Consider the following 15,567-nt stretch of genomic DNA (forward strand, 5'->3'; position numbering starts at 1 on the left):
GCTTGACTGGGTACGTTGGGAAAAGATAGGTTGGTGGACTGGTCAAAATCACAGTCGGTCATTCGATGGGCTGAATGGCAACTTCCAAGGGAGCCTTGTAGTTGGCGGGTAATACGTCTTGAAATAGTTGATGTGAAACTTCCTTCCTCAAGGATCTGTACCCCGTGATCACCGGAGGGCCAGAAGAGGCAGCTGAGCTGCTGAAGCACCCCTTCGACCACATCCTCTACACGGGCAGTGCTGCCATCGGCCGGATTGTCATGGAGGCCGCTGCCAAGCACCTGACCCCGGTGACCCTGGAGCTCGGCGGGAAGAGCCCGTGCTACATCGATAAGGACTGCAATCTGGACGTTGCCTGCAGGTTGGTCTCTGGCTGATACAGTGCGGTTCAGACTTCACCTTGGGAGCACGTGCTCTAAGTGGGGATGAAGGGAGCGGACACAGAACAGCACAAGTCAGCACAGGAAAAGGCCTTTTGGCCCACAATGTTGTGCTGAACCAAATCCATTAATAATCGTGGCCAGCTAGACTAATCCCCTCTGCCAGTGCAATGTCCATATTGTCCCTTTTTCCTCACATTCATGTGTTTATCTAAATGCCCCTAATGCATCTGCCTCTACTACCACCTCAGGCAGCACACCCACCATTCTCTGGGCCTTTTCACATCTCTTTCAAAGTGGTATTATAAATATTTCAGCCCTGGAGTAAAAGATATTGCCTGTCTCATCTGTGCCTCTCATGATCTTGTAAGCCTCTATGAGATCTGCCCTTGCCTCCACTGCTCCAGGGAAAACTGCCCAAGGATGTCCACCTTCTCAGTATAGCACAATCCCTCTGATGCAGACGGTACCCTGGTAACCTCTCCAAAGCCTCGACATCCTTTCTATAACAGGGTGACCAGACTGTATGCAATACATAACTTCTGACTTATGAACTCGATGCCTCTAATAAAGGCAAGCATACCCATATGCCTTCTTAACCACCCTGTCAACCTGTGTAGCCACTTTTGGGGAGCTATGAACTTGGACCTCAAAATCCTTTTGCTCATTAACACAAGTCTTTCCCTTAACAGTGTACTGTCTCTACATTTGACCTACCAAGTTGCCACACTACACGTTTGCAGGCTTACTAACCCACCCCTCTACGTTTTCATTCAAGTCTTTTGTACGTGCATCACAAACAACAAATATCCCAGTACAGATCCCTGCAGGGCGCCACTTCAAGGTTCAAAGTAAATTTATTACCAAAGTATAAATAATAACCATAATAGAATCATTGAAACACCACACCAACTTGGGCGTTCATCCAGCGTGTAAAAGACAGCAAACTGCAGACAGAAAAAGAAAGAAATAATAATAAACATGAGCTAAAGAGTCTTGGAAAGTGAATCCATGGGTTGTGGGAACAGTTCAGTGATGGGCAAGTGAACTTGAGTGAAGTTATCCCCTTTGGTTCAAGAGCCTGATGGTTGAGGGGTAATAACTGGCCACTCCACTTGCACTGGAGTTATTTTTATTGGCCCTTTCTAATGAATCCCTCTTGCTGGCTGGTTGGTCGCTCCTCAACTCAGAAGCTGCCGCATAACTCTGCCTTTAAAATCTCAATCGCTGTCCTGATTGGAAGGTAGCTCTTTTTACACACCCCTGATATGGCTTGTCCAACTCAGACGGAGGCTAGTACTCAAGATGGAACGGACTGATTTTACAACTTCCTGTAGCTTCTTTTGATCCTGTGCAGTAGCACTCCCATACCAGGGAGTGATGCAGCCTGTCAGAATGCTCTCCACGGTACGTCTGTAGAAGTTTTCAAGTGTTTTAGGTGACAAACCAAATCTCCTCAAACTCCTAATGAACTGTAGCCACTATCTTGCCTTCTTTATAGCTGCATCAATATATTGGGACCAGGTTAGATCCTCAGAGATCGATACCCAGGAACTTGAAATTGCTTAGTCGCTCCACTTCTAATCCCTCAGTGAAGATTGGTTCACGTTCCCTCATCCTACCTTTTCTGAAGTCCACAGCCATTTCTTTGGTCTTTGAGTGCAAGGTTATTGCTGTGAAACCACTCATCTAGCTGGTATATCTCGCTCCTGTACGCCTTCTTGTCACTATTTGAGATTCTGTCAACAATGGTTTTATCATCAGCAAATTTATAGATAGCATTTGAGCTATGCCTACCTAGCCACACAGTCGTGGGTATAGAGAGAGTAGAGCCGTGGGCTATGTACACGTCCCTGACGTGCGCCTGTGTATATTGTCAGTGAGCAGTTGATATTATTACCGATCTGCACAGATTGTGGTCCTCTGGTTAGTTCAAAGTGAAATTTATTATCAGAGTACAAGTACGTCACCACGTACAACCCTGAGATTCTTTTTCTGCGGGAATACTTAGCAAATCTATAAGACAGTACCTATAAACTGTAAACATCAGGAACTATAAACTCTGCAAATGCAGATATAAATAGTCAACAATCCAATCGCAGAGGGAGATACAGAGGCCAAGGTTCTGGAGCTTATCGATCAGGATTGTAGGAATGATGTGTTAAACACGGAGCTATAATCAATGAACAGCATAACACAGATGTTTATATTGTTCGGGTGATCTAAGGCCACGTGGAGAGCCATTGAGATTGCGTCAGCCGTTGATCTATTGTGGCAATAGGCAAATTGCAATGGGTCAAGGTCCTTGCTGAGGCAGGTGTTGATTTTAGCCATGACCAACCTCTCAAAGTATTTCATCACCATGAATGTGAGCGTTACTGGAAGGTGGTCATTAAGACAGTTCACACTACTCTCCTTGGGCACTTTTGAAGCAGGTGGGAACTTACAACCATGGCACTGCAAGGCTGAAAATGTCCTTGAATGCACAAGTTTTCAGAGCCTTACCAGGTACTCCATCAGGGCCTGCTGCCTTGTGAGGTCTCGCCCTTCTGAAGGCCAAACTGATAGCAACCTCTGAGACAGCGATCACAGGGTCACTAGTTGCAACAGGGATCTTCACAGCTGTAGTTATATTCTCCCTTTCAAAGCGGGCATAATAGGCATTGAGCTCGCCTGGTAGTGAAGCATCGCTGCCATTCATAGGCTTTGTAGTAAGTGATGTCCTGCAAACCCTGCCAGTGTTGACATGCATCCGATGTTACCTCCTATCTCACTCGGAATTGTTTCTTGGCTCTTGAATTAGCCCTCTACAAGTCACACCTGGTTCTCTAGTACAGACTTGGTCACCAGACTTAAGTGCCACAGATCTAGCCCTCAGCAGACAATGAACCTCCTGGTTCATCCATAGCTTTTGGCTTGGGAATGTACAGCAAGTTTTCATAGGCACACACTCATCCACACAGGTTTTAATGAAGTTGGCAACAACTGCAGCATACTCATTCAGATTCGAAGATGAATCCCAGTATACTCCAGTCCATCAATTCAAAGCAGTCCTCTAAGTGCTGTTGCCCATACCTTCTTGGTCCTCACTACTTCAGTCTCTGCCTGTACTCTAGGAGTAGAAGTACAGCCAGATGATCGGACTTTCCAATGGTGGTGTAACTGTGGTCCAGTGTGTTGCAAGAAGCATAAGGTTGTTACAGTAGGTGATTTTAACTTTCCACATACTGACTGGGAATCCCACACTGTAAAAGGAGTAGATGGGATAGAACTACTAGATCTACTATTAGGGAATGAGACAGGGCAGATGGCAGAAGTTGGTGTAGGGGAACACTAATGCAGTTATTTTCAAAGAAAATACACAAAGAGATTGGTCTGTTCCGAGGGTTGAAATTCATAGTTGGAGAAAGGGCAAATTTGAAGGCATCAGAAATAATCCGGCAAGTGTGGATTGGGACAGGCTGTTTTCTGGTGCAGGTATGCTTGGAAAGTGGGAGGCCTTCAGAAAGGAAATTGAGAGTACAAAGCTTGTATGTGCCTGTTAGAAAAGAGTAGCAAACCTTGGTTTTCAAGAACAATTGAGGACCCGGTTAAGAGAAAAAAGGAGGTACACAGCAGGCAAGTAGAAACAAATGAGGTGCACATGGAGTATAAGAAATGCAAGAGACACTTAAGAAATAAATCAGGGAGTCTAAAAGAAGGCAATAAGTTGCTCTAGCACATATATGTCAAACTCAAGGCCCGCGGGCCAAATCCGGCCCGCGGTGGAATTATCTTTGGCCCGCGAGATAATATCTAATTACTATTAAAGCTGGCCCCAGTAATTGAAGCGCCTATGGCGTATGATATGGCTAATGCTGAGTTTATTCAGGTACCAGGTTTTCAGGGTTTTTAGTGTTTATTCAGCAGTCTTCTTCATAAGAAACGGAATTTGTAAAGTGAAACACCTTGTAGTTATAGCAGAGACTGAGACACATGAGAGCAGGCTGAAAAAACGGAGGCAACGAAAGCTGCGTTCGCACGCGTCCGACTGATCCGGCCCGCATGAAGCTGCATTTTGCTCAATCCGGCCCGTGACCTAAAATGAGTTTGACACCCCTGCTCTAGCAGATAAGGTGAAGGAGAATCCTAAGTAATTCTACAGGCATGTTAAGAGCAAAAGGATTGCTGGGGGCACAATTGGTCCTCTGGAAGACCAGAATAGTAATCCACATATGGAGCCAAAACAGATCAGGAAGATCTTGAATGCATTCTTTGTATCTGTGTCTCGGATAAATACAGATGCAGTCTGAAGAAGTGATGCAAACTTCATGGACCCTGTACAGATTACAGAGGAGGAGGTGTTTGCTACCTTGAGGCAAAACAGGGTGGGTAGATCCCCCGGATGTTCCCTCGGACCCTAGGGGAGGCAAGTATAGAAACTGCCGGGGTCCTAGTAAAGATATTTAAAACAATCTTAGCGACAGGAGAGGTGCCAGAGTTTTGGAGGATAGCTAATGTTGTTCCACTGTTTAAGAAAGACTTTGACCATAAACCAGGAAATTATAGGCCAGTGAGTCTGACACCAGTTGTGGGAAAGTTATCGGAAAGGGACTGGATATATAACTATTTGGATAGACTCGGACTGATCAAAGATAGTAGTCATGGTTGCTTGCGTGGTAGGTCATGTCTAACCAATCTTATAGAACTTTTTGAGGAAGTTACCAAGAAAGTGGATGTTGTCTATATGGACTTTAGCAAGGCATTTGACAAGGTCCCGCATGGGAGGCTGGTGAAGAAGGTTTAGTCTCCCAGCCTTCAGGATGAGGTTGTAAATTAGATTAGACATTGGCTTTGTGGGAAAAGCCAGAGAGTGGTAGTAGATGGTTGTCTGTCTGACTGGAGACCTGTGACTGGTGGTGTGCCACAGGGATCGGTGCTGGGTCCATTGTTGTTTGTCATTATATCAATGATCTGGATGATAGTGTAGTTAGTTGGAGCAGAGGGTGTAGTGGATAGCGAAGGGCGCTATCATGACTTGCAGAGGCATCTGCATCAGCTGGAAAAATAGGCTGAAAGTGGCAGATGGAACTTAAAGTAGGCCAGTGCACTTCAGTAGGACCAACCATAGTCGGTCTTGCACAGTGAATAGTAGAGCACTGAGGAACATTATAGAACAAAGGTGTCTGGGAATACAGGTATGTTGTTGAAAGTGGTGTCACAGGTAGATAGGGCCATAAAGAAAGTATTTTTCCACAGTGGCCTTCATAAATCAATGTATTGAGTACAGAAGATGGGATATAATGTTGAAGTTGTATAAGATATTGGTGAGATTTAATATGAAGTACTGTGTGCAGCTTTGGTCACCTACCTACAGGAAAGATATAAACAAAGTTGAAAGAATGCAGAGAAAGTTTACAAGGATATTGCCAGGCCTGGAGGATCTGAGTTATAAGGAAAGATTGATTAGGTTAGGACTGTATTATTTAGAATGTAGAAGACTGCAGAGGTACATAAAATTATGAGGGGTATAGATAGGGTAAATGGAATTTCCACTGAGGTTGGGTGGGACTACGATCAGACATCATGGCTTAAGGGTGAAAGGTGAGAAGTTTAAGGGTAACATGAGGGGGAACTTCACTCAGAGGGTTGTGAGTGTGGAATGAACTTACAGCACAAGTGGTCCATGCAAGCTCGATTTTATCATTTAAGAGAAGTTTAGATAGGTAACTGGATAGTAGGGATATCCCGGCGCAGGTCATTGGGAGTAGGCAGTTTAAATTGTTTTGGCATGGACTAGATGGGCCAAAGGGCCTGTTTCTGTGCTGTACTTCTCTAAGACTATGACTCCAGGTTCTCTAGTTTCCTCCCACATTTTAAAGGCACTGGGGCTAGTAAGTTAATTGGTCACAGGGGTGTAATTGAGTGGTGCAGGCTCATTGGGCCGGAAGAGTCTGATACCATGCTGTATCTCTGAATTAAAATAAAAATAAGTTACTGTAAGTTGCAATTAAAAAAAAGTGCAAAAGAGGAATAGTGTGTTAGCATTCATGGACTGTTCAGAAATCTGATAGTAGACAGGAAAAAACTGTTCCTAAAATGTTGAATGTGGGTCTTTGTAAACCTATACCTCCTCCCTGATGGTAATAGTGAGAAGAGGGCCTATCCCAGATGGTGAGGGTCCTTAATGGTAAGGTTTCCTCTGTGGTTTGTGAGAATGATCCTGAAAGTAAAAGGGTTAACGTATGAAGACTGTTTGATGGCTCTGGGCCTGTACACACCATAATTTAGAAGAGTTGAGGGAAGGAGCATCTCACTGAAAGTTATCAAATATTGAAAGGCCTTGATAGAGTGGACATGGAGAGATGGACCAGAGGGCACACCTCAGAAGACCAGGACGTTCCTTTAAGAACGGAGATGAGGTGGAATCTCTTTAGCCAGAGGGTGGTAAATATGTGGAATTCATCATCACAGACGGCCGTGGAGGCAGAGTTATTGGGTATATTTAAGGCAGAGATTGATAGGTTCTTGATTAGTAAGAGTGTCAAAGGTTATGGGATGAAGGCAGGAGAATGGGGTGGAAGGGGATAATAAATCAGCCATGATGGAATAGCAAAGCAGACCTGATAGGCTCAGTAGCCTAATTCTGCTACTAAGTACACTAGGGTGGCTTTTGCCTACGATGGAGCTGGCTGACCTGCAGCCTCTTACAGTCCTGGTTACACTTGCTGCCTGCCCATAGCACATCCTTGGGGGTGTCGGCTGTTAACACAAGTGATGTATTTCACTTTGTGCATATGATGAATAACTGAATATGAATTTCCTACAGCATCCATACTCTCCTGGTAAGTAGTTGAGTTGGTCACTTCCATCCTTTGATAAAAAATTGGCTCAATGTTTGAAGTCTTGACCAATAGGAGTGAGCAGGGTCTAGAGGAAGAGGTGGGCAAGCTTGGCTAAACATTCAGTGACATCGCCTTTGGTCATTTGTGAATATTTGCTCTTTTTTCTTCTAGGCGTATAGCATGGGGTCGGTACACCAACTGTGGGCAAACCTGCATCGCCCCGGACTACATCCTGTGTGATAAAAGTATCCAAGATGAGGTGGTGAAGCGGATCAGCTCCACTATTACGGTGAGTGCAAAGTGAGGGGGAACAGAGGGCGGTTGGCATCTGAAAGAAGAAAGTCCAACTTGGCTGTAGCAGGTGCTTCCTTTACTACATCTTGTACAAAATGAGTGAGATTCTCATTAGGATGCGAGCTCAGTCTCTGGGTCCCCACGCCAGCGGAGATTAGTGCACGTGCGATTGTGTTATTACACTGGACAACAAAGTTTTTCAAAATTGTTGCTTCCTCAGTATCTATTTTGTTCGTGATAGACCACTTGAAGCTGAACATGAATATAATTTCAGATTGCTTGTATCATGTAGGAATTTGGAGAAACAAGAAATGAACTTTTATTGAATATAATGTTTAGTTGCATAACAGTGCTGATGTTTTGCAGTAGTTCAACTAAAATGTTTTGAAGATGATTTTCATTTGTACTCAGTGTCTGAGGCTTCTCACTTAAGTGTCCAACAATGATCAGCCAGCGTTGATGGATTCCAGTTGCTCTGATACCATTTCTCCATGACCACAATGTCCCGGTGAAAGCTTTCACCGTCTCATCACTGACAGTGTCAGGATTTGCAGGGAAGAAGTCTAAGTGAAAATTCAGAGAGTGATTCTTTAGTGACATGTTGCACTTGATGGTTTTGTATGCTTGAAGCCTGTTGTCAACCAAACAGTACGTAGTTTGGTGCTCTGTAAGTGCCAAGAAATTTTTCAGCAACATCCTTGAGTACCTACCATGCAATTTTCTCTGATCCCACTTGAAACTCTTCTGTATTCCAAATCTGTTGAGCTTTTGTGGCACTTCAGTATCCCTGGGGAAACCAGATCTGTATTCATGTCCGCTCTTGGTTCCTGTGAACCATCCATAACCTGATCAGCTTGTGAGGTGGAAATGTGGCCGTGAACCAGGTCTCCACCTGGCAGAAGGTGCCTGCAGCCCAGTGGCCGCGAGTAAAACCATCCCTCCCGTCTCCTAAACATTCGTTCATATTTATCATGTGTACATAGGTTGAAATTCGTAAACTGGTGAGGACCTGTTTGGTATTCTTGCTGTGGTCTTGTCAGGACCTGATGAACTGTGGCAAGATGTCTGACCTTTTGAGGAGTTTTGGGTGACCCGCCGGCTGATCCTACAGACAGAGTGAAGCTGCTCAGTGTTTCAGAAGCAGTGGGACTGGAGTCACGTACAGACCCAGACTGGGTACGGTTGCCTGTCTTAAAATGGAACTGAAATTCTTAAAGAGATGAAAGACTGTTTGCATGATATATTCAAAGTGTGCAGTCTTCCATGTAAGAAACTAGTTTTGGTGATGGGGCAATGGTTTATCATTGTCCCTCCCCAGCCTCTGGCACCATTCATCCTTTGCATTAGACTCCGTTTGACTATTATTGTTTTAATATTCCTGGTTCCTTTTCTTCTAGGAATTTTACGGATCCAACCCCCAGACATCCCCGGACTACGGACGAATCATCAACCAACGACACTTTCGGAGAGTTATGTCCTTGCTGGAGGGAGTGAATGTGGCGTACGGCGGTCAGAATGACGAAGGAGATCTTTACATAGGTACTTGTGACTGTGGGAGGTCATGTTATCATTGATTCTACTACACCACACAGACATCGTACCACAAGGAGCAAAGTACCAGTGTAACGATGTATGCTGTTTGTTTATCAAGCAAATATTTACTTGGTTCACACTCTGATTAGCAAGGCACAGCACAGGTCACTATCCTGTTGAGGAATTGAACCAGAAATAATTCCTGCTGATTTCCTTCCTTCATCCATGACTTTGGCTTTCTCTAGTCCCTGGTGGGAGTTCGTTTCTCTTCCCTGCTCTGCTCTCGAAGAACCCCTGTCCCTACTGCCTCTGAGAGTCTCTGGCCTTCCTCTAATCTCCTGAGTTACTGCAGTGGGGGAGATGAACTCATTTTGTCTGATCTCCAGTTCTTACTTCACCGGCAGTGTAGTTGTCTGTTCAGTCTGCCTCCTGGCTGTGGCCTCCGGGCAGGGTCTAGATCTAGGTTTGGCATAGAGGGGTGGGAGCTGGAAAGAGGTCTGGTCTGTGGGTCAGGAATAGTGGGAGAGCGGGGTGTGCGAAGTTGGAACTGATGGGAGGACAAAGTGAGGTTTAACATCCATAGATCCCTCAAGTTGATGGTGTCGTTAAGGATCTTGTGGTGTGTTTTGTTGTCATTAGTTGAGGGATGGGGTTCAAGATAAGAGAGGTAATGTTGCAGCTCTATAAAATCCTGGTTATACCACACTTGGAATATTGTATTCAGTTCTGCTCCTCTCGTTATTGAAAGGAAGCTTTAGAGATGACGCAGTGGAGATTTCCCAGGATGTGTCTGGATTAGAGAGCATGTCCTTTGAGGGAAGGATGGGTGAGTGAGGGCTTTTCTCTTTGGAGTGCAGGAGAGTGAGAGGTGACTTGATAGAGGTGTAAAAGTTAATAAGAGGCATATGTTTGTGGACAGCCAGAGACTTTTAACCAGGGTGGAAATGGCTAACACGAGGAGGCATATTTTTAAGATGACTGGAGGAAAGTATATTAGAGGTAAGTTTTTTTAAACAGAGAGTGATGGCTGTGTGGAACACGCTGCCAGGGTTGGTGGTAGAGGTGGATACATCAGGGACTCTTACAGAGGCACATAGATGATGGGAAAATGGAGAGCTATCTAGCACAAAAAAGTTGCTATTGAAGGTCAGCACAACTTTGTGGGCTGAAGGGCCTGTGCTGTGCTGTGCTTTGTGTGACTCCCCCTGCCCACTGTTGCCTCGGTGACTGTCCGTCACCGGTGCTGAGGTCAGGTGTGAAAGGAGACCCGTTCTAGTCACATACGCTGCCCTGGAAAGCTGCTGCCTGTGTGGAGACCTGGCAGAGACTGACCCAGTGCAGCTACAGCCTGCTGCTGATGGCTGGTGGATCAACAGAGACCGGGGCAGTGGGGACCTGGCACAGTTTTAATCAGATCAGCAACGGTTATCTCTTTCGCGTGTGACCAGAGCCTCTTGTTAACTCGCTCAGCTCCGACAGTTGTGACTGACATGGATCCTGACTCCAAGATTATGCAGGAGGAGATCTTTGGGCCGGTGTTGCCCATTGTCACGGTCAGTAGTGTGGACAAGGCCATTGCTTTCATCAACAAGCGGGACAAGCCTCTGGCTCTCTACGTCTTCTCCCACAACAAGAAGGTAAGGGTTGTTGTCTCTGCTCATTGCCGGTGCTTGGTCTTGACATTCCGGTGTAGTAAATGTTACCAATAAAGGGTCTCAGCCCAAAATGTCTATTATCCACTTCCCTCCATAGCTGCTTCCTGACCTGCTGATTTCCCCCAGCATCTTGTTTATCAGTCCAGGTTCCAGCGTCTACTGTCCCTTGTGTTTCTGACCATATAAAGCACTGGTCAGAACTCAGTAGCAGTACCATTCATTCATCCATCCATCCCTCCCTCCTGGCCCTTCGAGCCGTATCGCTTAGCAATCCCCAATTTAACTCTAGCCTAATCACGGGACAATTTATAATGACTAATTAACCTGCCAACCGGTATGTTGGAGGAAACCCACATGGTTGCAAAGAGAATTCGTCCATTTGAAGCACTAACAGTGGCCCTCTGACCTGCTCTGTATTCCTGACACTTTTTATTCATGTTGCAGATGTCAGAAGTGAGAAATATTTTGCTCTTTTTGGCAGGGGAGCAGTAAATTCTGAAAACCTGTCGATGACTGTTCAGAAAATCCGAATGTTTGTCACCTGGCTCACAGGTGTTTTTTCTGCATTGTCCCAGGGGGTGGTGAATCTGTGGAATTCATTGCCACAGACGGTTGTGGAGACCAAGTCACCGAGTATACTTAAAGATGAGCTTGATAGGTTCTTGATTAGTAAGGCCATCAAAGGTTACGGGGAGAAGATAAGAGAATGGGGTTAAGAGGGAAAATAAATCAGCTATTATTGAAAGGTAGAGCAGACCCAAATGGCCTAATTCTGGTCTTATGTCTTATGGTCTAACACTCACCTGGGCCATGATTCCCATGCTGTTCTAACACCCACCTGGGCTCCTTATAACTTACCAGGTTATTATCCATAAAAGAGTGTTAAAAATGCATTGTGTATTATCCAGAAAAATATGTCAAAAATGTATCGGGTTAATGGGACTAGCACTCAATTATCATTAAAGTCTGAGAGTCCACAGAACCGAGTCCCTGTGTGCACCAGATTATCAGAGTATTTACTGCATGCTGTGATTAAGTTTGTGTTTCTTGTCTGCGCAGCTGGTAAAGAAGATGATAGCAGAGACATCTAGTGGTGGGGTAACGGCCAATGACTGCTTAATCCAGTACTCCATCTCAGCACTCCCGTTTGGGGGCGTGGGTGAGTTTGAGATACTTCCTTCAGGTTTTTGTCTGCCCTGCAGAATGGCGACTGAGCGGTCAACATTGGAATTAGGGTTGGCTGTTCAGACAGAATTTCTTCTTCCCGAGGATAGTCAACCTTTGGAGCGCTTCAGCTAAGAGGGGCATTACGTGTTTTCAAAGCAAATCGAGGTATATGTGCATGGAATAGGCATCGAGATATGAAAACTTAAATGAGGCTTGAACTGGAGAAGGGTCTGAAGATTCCTTTGTTGTTTGAGTGAGCATGAAATGTTAATCACACAACACGTGGGGCTAATGTTGTGAGACTCTTCTAGGGATAGGAGGAGGCCTGTTATCCTTTCTAAGCTCTACTACTGTCTGTTAAATTAAGGCTGACCTGCACTTGTTCAGGAGGCCCTCTACTTCCTAAGGAGATTGAGGCAAGCAAGGCTTCCCCCCTCACCCAACTTAACTGCATTGTACAAAAGCACCATTGAGAGCATCCTGACAAGCTGCATCTCCATCTGGTATGGGAGCAGCTGAACATCGGACCAGAAGACCCTACGAAAGACTGAGAACAGCTGAGAGGATCATAGGGATCTCCCTGCCATCCATCGGGGACATTTATCAATGCCGTGTACACAGAGCCCTTAGTGTTATTAAGGTTCTCATCCATCCATCCAGTATTACCGTCAGGCAGGAGACTCTGATGCATTAAAAACTGGAATAGTCAGGATGGGACAGTTTCTTCCCTCAGGCCATTAAGCTTGAATTCCCTGCTGCACGGTATTCGAAGTGTCACTGGTTAATCTGTTCCATACCTTACAGTATTTAATTTATGTATTTTAGTTTGTTATTTATGTGTAATTCATCTGTAGATTTCATCCTGTCATAAGTTATTGTGTGTTATGTGTACTACTGTTTTACACCCAGGTTTGGAGAAACGTTGGCTCATTTCTATATACATTATGTACATGTATATAGTTAAATGACAGTAAACTTGATTTTTGTTGAAGGAAACTATTCTGGTTTTTGAAATTTTCAATCAGTGCACAGTCATTTCTGATTCCGTTGTGCAGAAGTACTTCCTGATATCACTTCCAGGACCAGCTCTGATTCCCAGCTCTTGCCCTCTTGTTCTGGGCTGCCCACTCTGCCTCCAACCTGATATCATCTCAGGACCAGCTCTGATTCCAGCTTCTTCCCCCTTGTTCTAGACTCACCACTCACCCTCAAACTATCAATTGTGTGTGTGTGTGTATCTCTCTTGTTAATGTCCCCTTCTTATCTGAGCAACAGGGTGGAGTTGTACCAACTGTAGTTACATCTTTGCCTCTCTTCAGGGGATGCAAATGGAACAGATAATTCCATTTCCTGGTTCTGGGCTTGGTCTGTGCATCGAACTGGTTAGAAACCAAATGCAGAGGCTGTTCAGCCCATCTAGGAAGAAACTTCACTCAGCTTCATTTGCCCCATCATTGAAGTGTGCCCACAATCCGTGGACGTACTTTTAAGGGCCCTTCATCTTATGTTCTTGATGTTTATTTATTTATTATTGTTATTTTCTTCTTGTATTTGTACAGTTTGTTGTCTTTAGTACACTGGTTGAACTGTCAAGTTGGTGCGGTCTTTCATTGATTCTATTATGGATTTATTGAGTATGCCTGCATATAAAATGAATTTCAGGTTGTTAATGGTGACTTATGTATATTTAGATAATAAATTTACTTTGAACCTATTGGGCTGCTATCACATGATCTTTCAAGGTCATCATCAGCGATCACTCGCAGTCGAGTATGATTCGTCTGGTGGTGGGTCTTGAGACGACTGAGGAGGCCAACAGGTCCTATTGCAGTGTTGGCAGGTGTAGGTCATTGAGGTGGTGGTGGATGTGGCTGGTCGGGCCTTTCCCCGTCTCTCCTTATGTTGAAGCTGCTTGTCTTAGTGGTACAGTATACTCTTTGAGCTGTGCAGTCCCGTCAACAGACAGTCCTTCTCCAGCTTTTCCTAACCTGTGCTAATTTCTCCCATCCAATCAGGTTGATGTGGTTCTTCCTCAGGTGGGTCTTGATATTGTCCTTGGACCACTTTTTCTCCCCTCTAGGAGTGCGCTTTGCATCCTTGAGTTGGCTGAACAGGAGTTGTTTAGGGTGGTGGGAGTCAGGCATACAGATGATGTGCTGACCCATTGCAAATGATGTTGAGTCACGATCGTGGCTATGGAGTTGATGTTAGTTTCCTCCAGGATGCTGGACCTGTTCTTCCAGCTAACTCTTCGAATCTTTTGAAAGGGTCCTTTGGTAAGTTTCTAGGGATTTTATGTGACTACTGTATGTTGTCCATGACTCTGCTCCATATAGCAAGGAGGGGGAGAACTATAGCTTTATAGACCAGAAGTGTTGGTCTTGATATCCCGATCTTCAAAAAAAACCCCTCTTTCTCAGCCTGGCAAAAACTCCACTTGCATAGCCTATTGTGCTATTTACTTCTGGTCAATTTTGGCTCTTGAAGAAAGAAGGCTGCCAAAATATGGGAAGTGATCAGTGTTCTCCAGAGCGACGTTGTCAAATTGGAAGGTTGAAGATTTAGGAGCTTGATCTGCAACAGGTCGGTGCAAGACATGGGGTTTCTTGATGTTTAGACCAAGTCCTAGGAGCTCGTATGCAAAACCATCCATGATGCACTGCAGCTTCTCCTCAGGGTGAGCTACGACAGTGTTGTCTGCAAACTGGGGATCCACGATGGAACTGGTTGACAGCTTGTTCTTTGCCTTGAATCTGTCAAGGTTGAAGAGCCCCCATCTGTCCTGTGGAGAATTGAGACTCCTTGTGGGAGGTCTCGGCCTGTGAGGTGAAGAATGGTTGCAATGAGAACAGCAAACAGAGTTGGGGCAGTGATGTAGCCCTGTTTGACCCCGGTCTCAACCTTGAAGGGTGTTGATTCAGAGCTGTTGTTGCTAATGACTGCTGCACTCGTATCATTGTGTAAGAGCCGCAGGATCTTGAGAAATTTCTCCGGGCACCTGATTTTAGACAGTGGGGGGAGCTGAATATATAAACCAGGCTTCTGTTCTGATATAGTGCTTCTGGGGTGCTGTATTGTCAGACATGCCCTCATACAAAATGTTAATCATTAAAAATGCAGGTCCTGGGCCAACGACCCTTCTCCAAATTGGCATGGCTAAAAACTGATTGACTCATTGATGCTTGTGAGATCTTGCTTTGCACACTATGGATGTGCACCTTTGTTACCAAAACTCATTTTGATGATGTGACCAAGCTCTCCTCCGTGAGAAGAACAGCTTGTTGTCTTTGACAGGCTGGCTTCACATCACAGAGAAAAGTACGGTAAAGGGGGAGGGGCAGATGGTATAGACCATTACTGATAGGACAATTGTCCTCTTGGTTCCATAAGACAAGGGAGCAGAATTGGACCATTCGGCCCATTGAATCTGCTCTGCCATACCATAATGGCTGATTTATTCTCCTCATTCTCCTGCCTTCTCTCCATAACCTTTGACACCTTGCTAATCAAGAATCTTTCAACATCCACTTGAAATATACCCAATGACTTGGTCTCCAGTCTGTCTGAGGCAACTAATTCCACAGATTCACCACCTCTGGCTAAAGAAGTTCCTCCTCACCACTGTCCTCCAGGCTGTGCTCTCTGGTCCTCGACTTACCCACTATTGGAAACATCCTCTCCACACCCACTCTACCTGGGCATTTCAATCACAAG

The 15,567-nt window shown here is 45.1% G+C and overlaps 1 protein-coding gene across 7 annotated transcripts in view; it reads left to right on the forward strand.

Annotated features, from left to right (window-relative positions):
- Positions 1-15,567, forward strand: part of LOC140731627 (aldehyde dehydrogenase, dimeric NADP-preferring-like) — a 40,301-nt gene that overhangs the window by 16,461 nt on the left and 8,273 nt on the right. For all 7 annotated transcript variants that reach the window (XM_073053208.1, XM_073053209.1, XM_073053210.1 and 4 more), the window contains exons 5-9: positions 153-361; positions 7,376-7,493; positions 8,896-9,037; positions 10,502-10,668; positions 11,746-11,845. In XM_073053208.1, the coding sequence (XP_072909309.1) occupies positions 153-361; positions 7,376-7,493; positions 8,896-9,037; positions 10,502-10,668; positions 11,746-11,845 (736 nt within the window). The remainder of the gene's footprint in view (positions 1-152; positions 362-7,375; positions 7,494-8,895; positions 9,038-10,501; positions 10,669-11,745; positions 11,846-15,567) is intronic.

Source organism: Hemitrygon akajei, chromosome 8 (assembly GCF_048418815.1).
Source record: "Hemitrygon akajei chromosome 8, sHemAka1.3, whole genome shotgun sequence".
Classification (NCBI taxonomy): Eukaryota; Metazoa; Chordata; class Chondrichthyes; order Myliobatiformes; family Dasyatidae; genus Hemitrygon; species Hemitrygon akajei.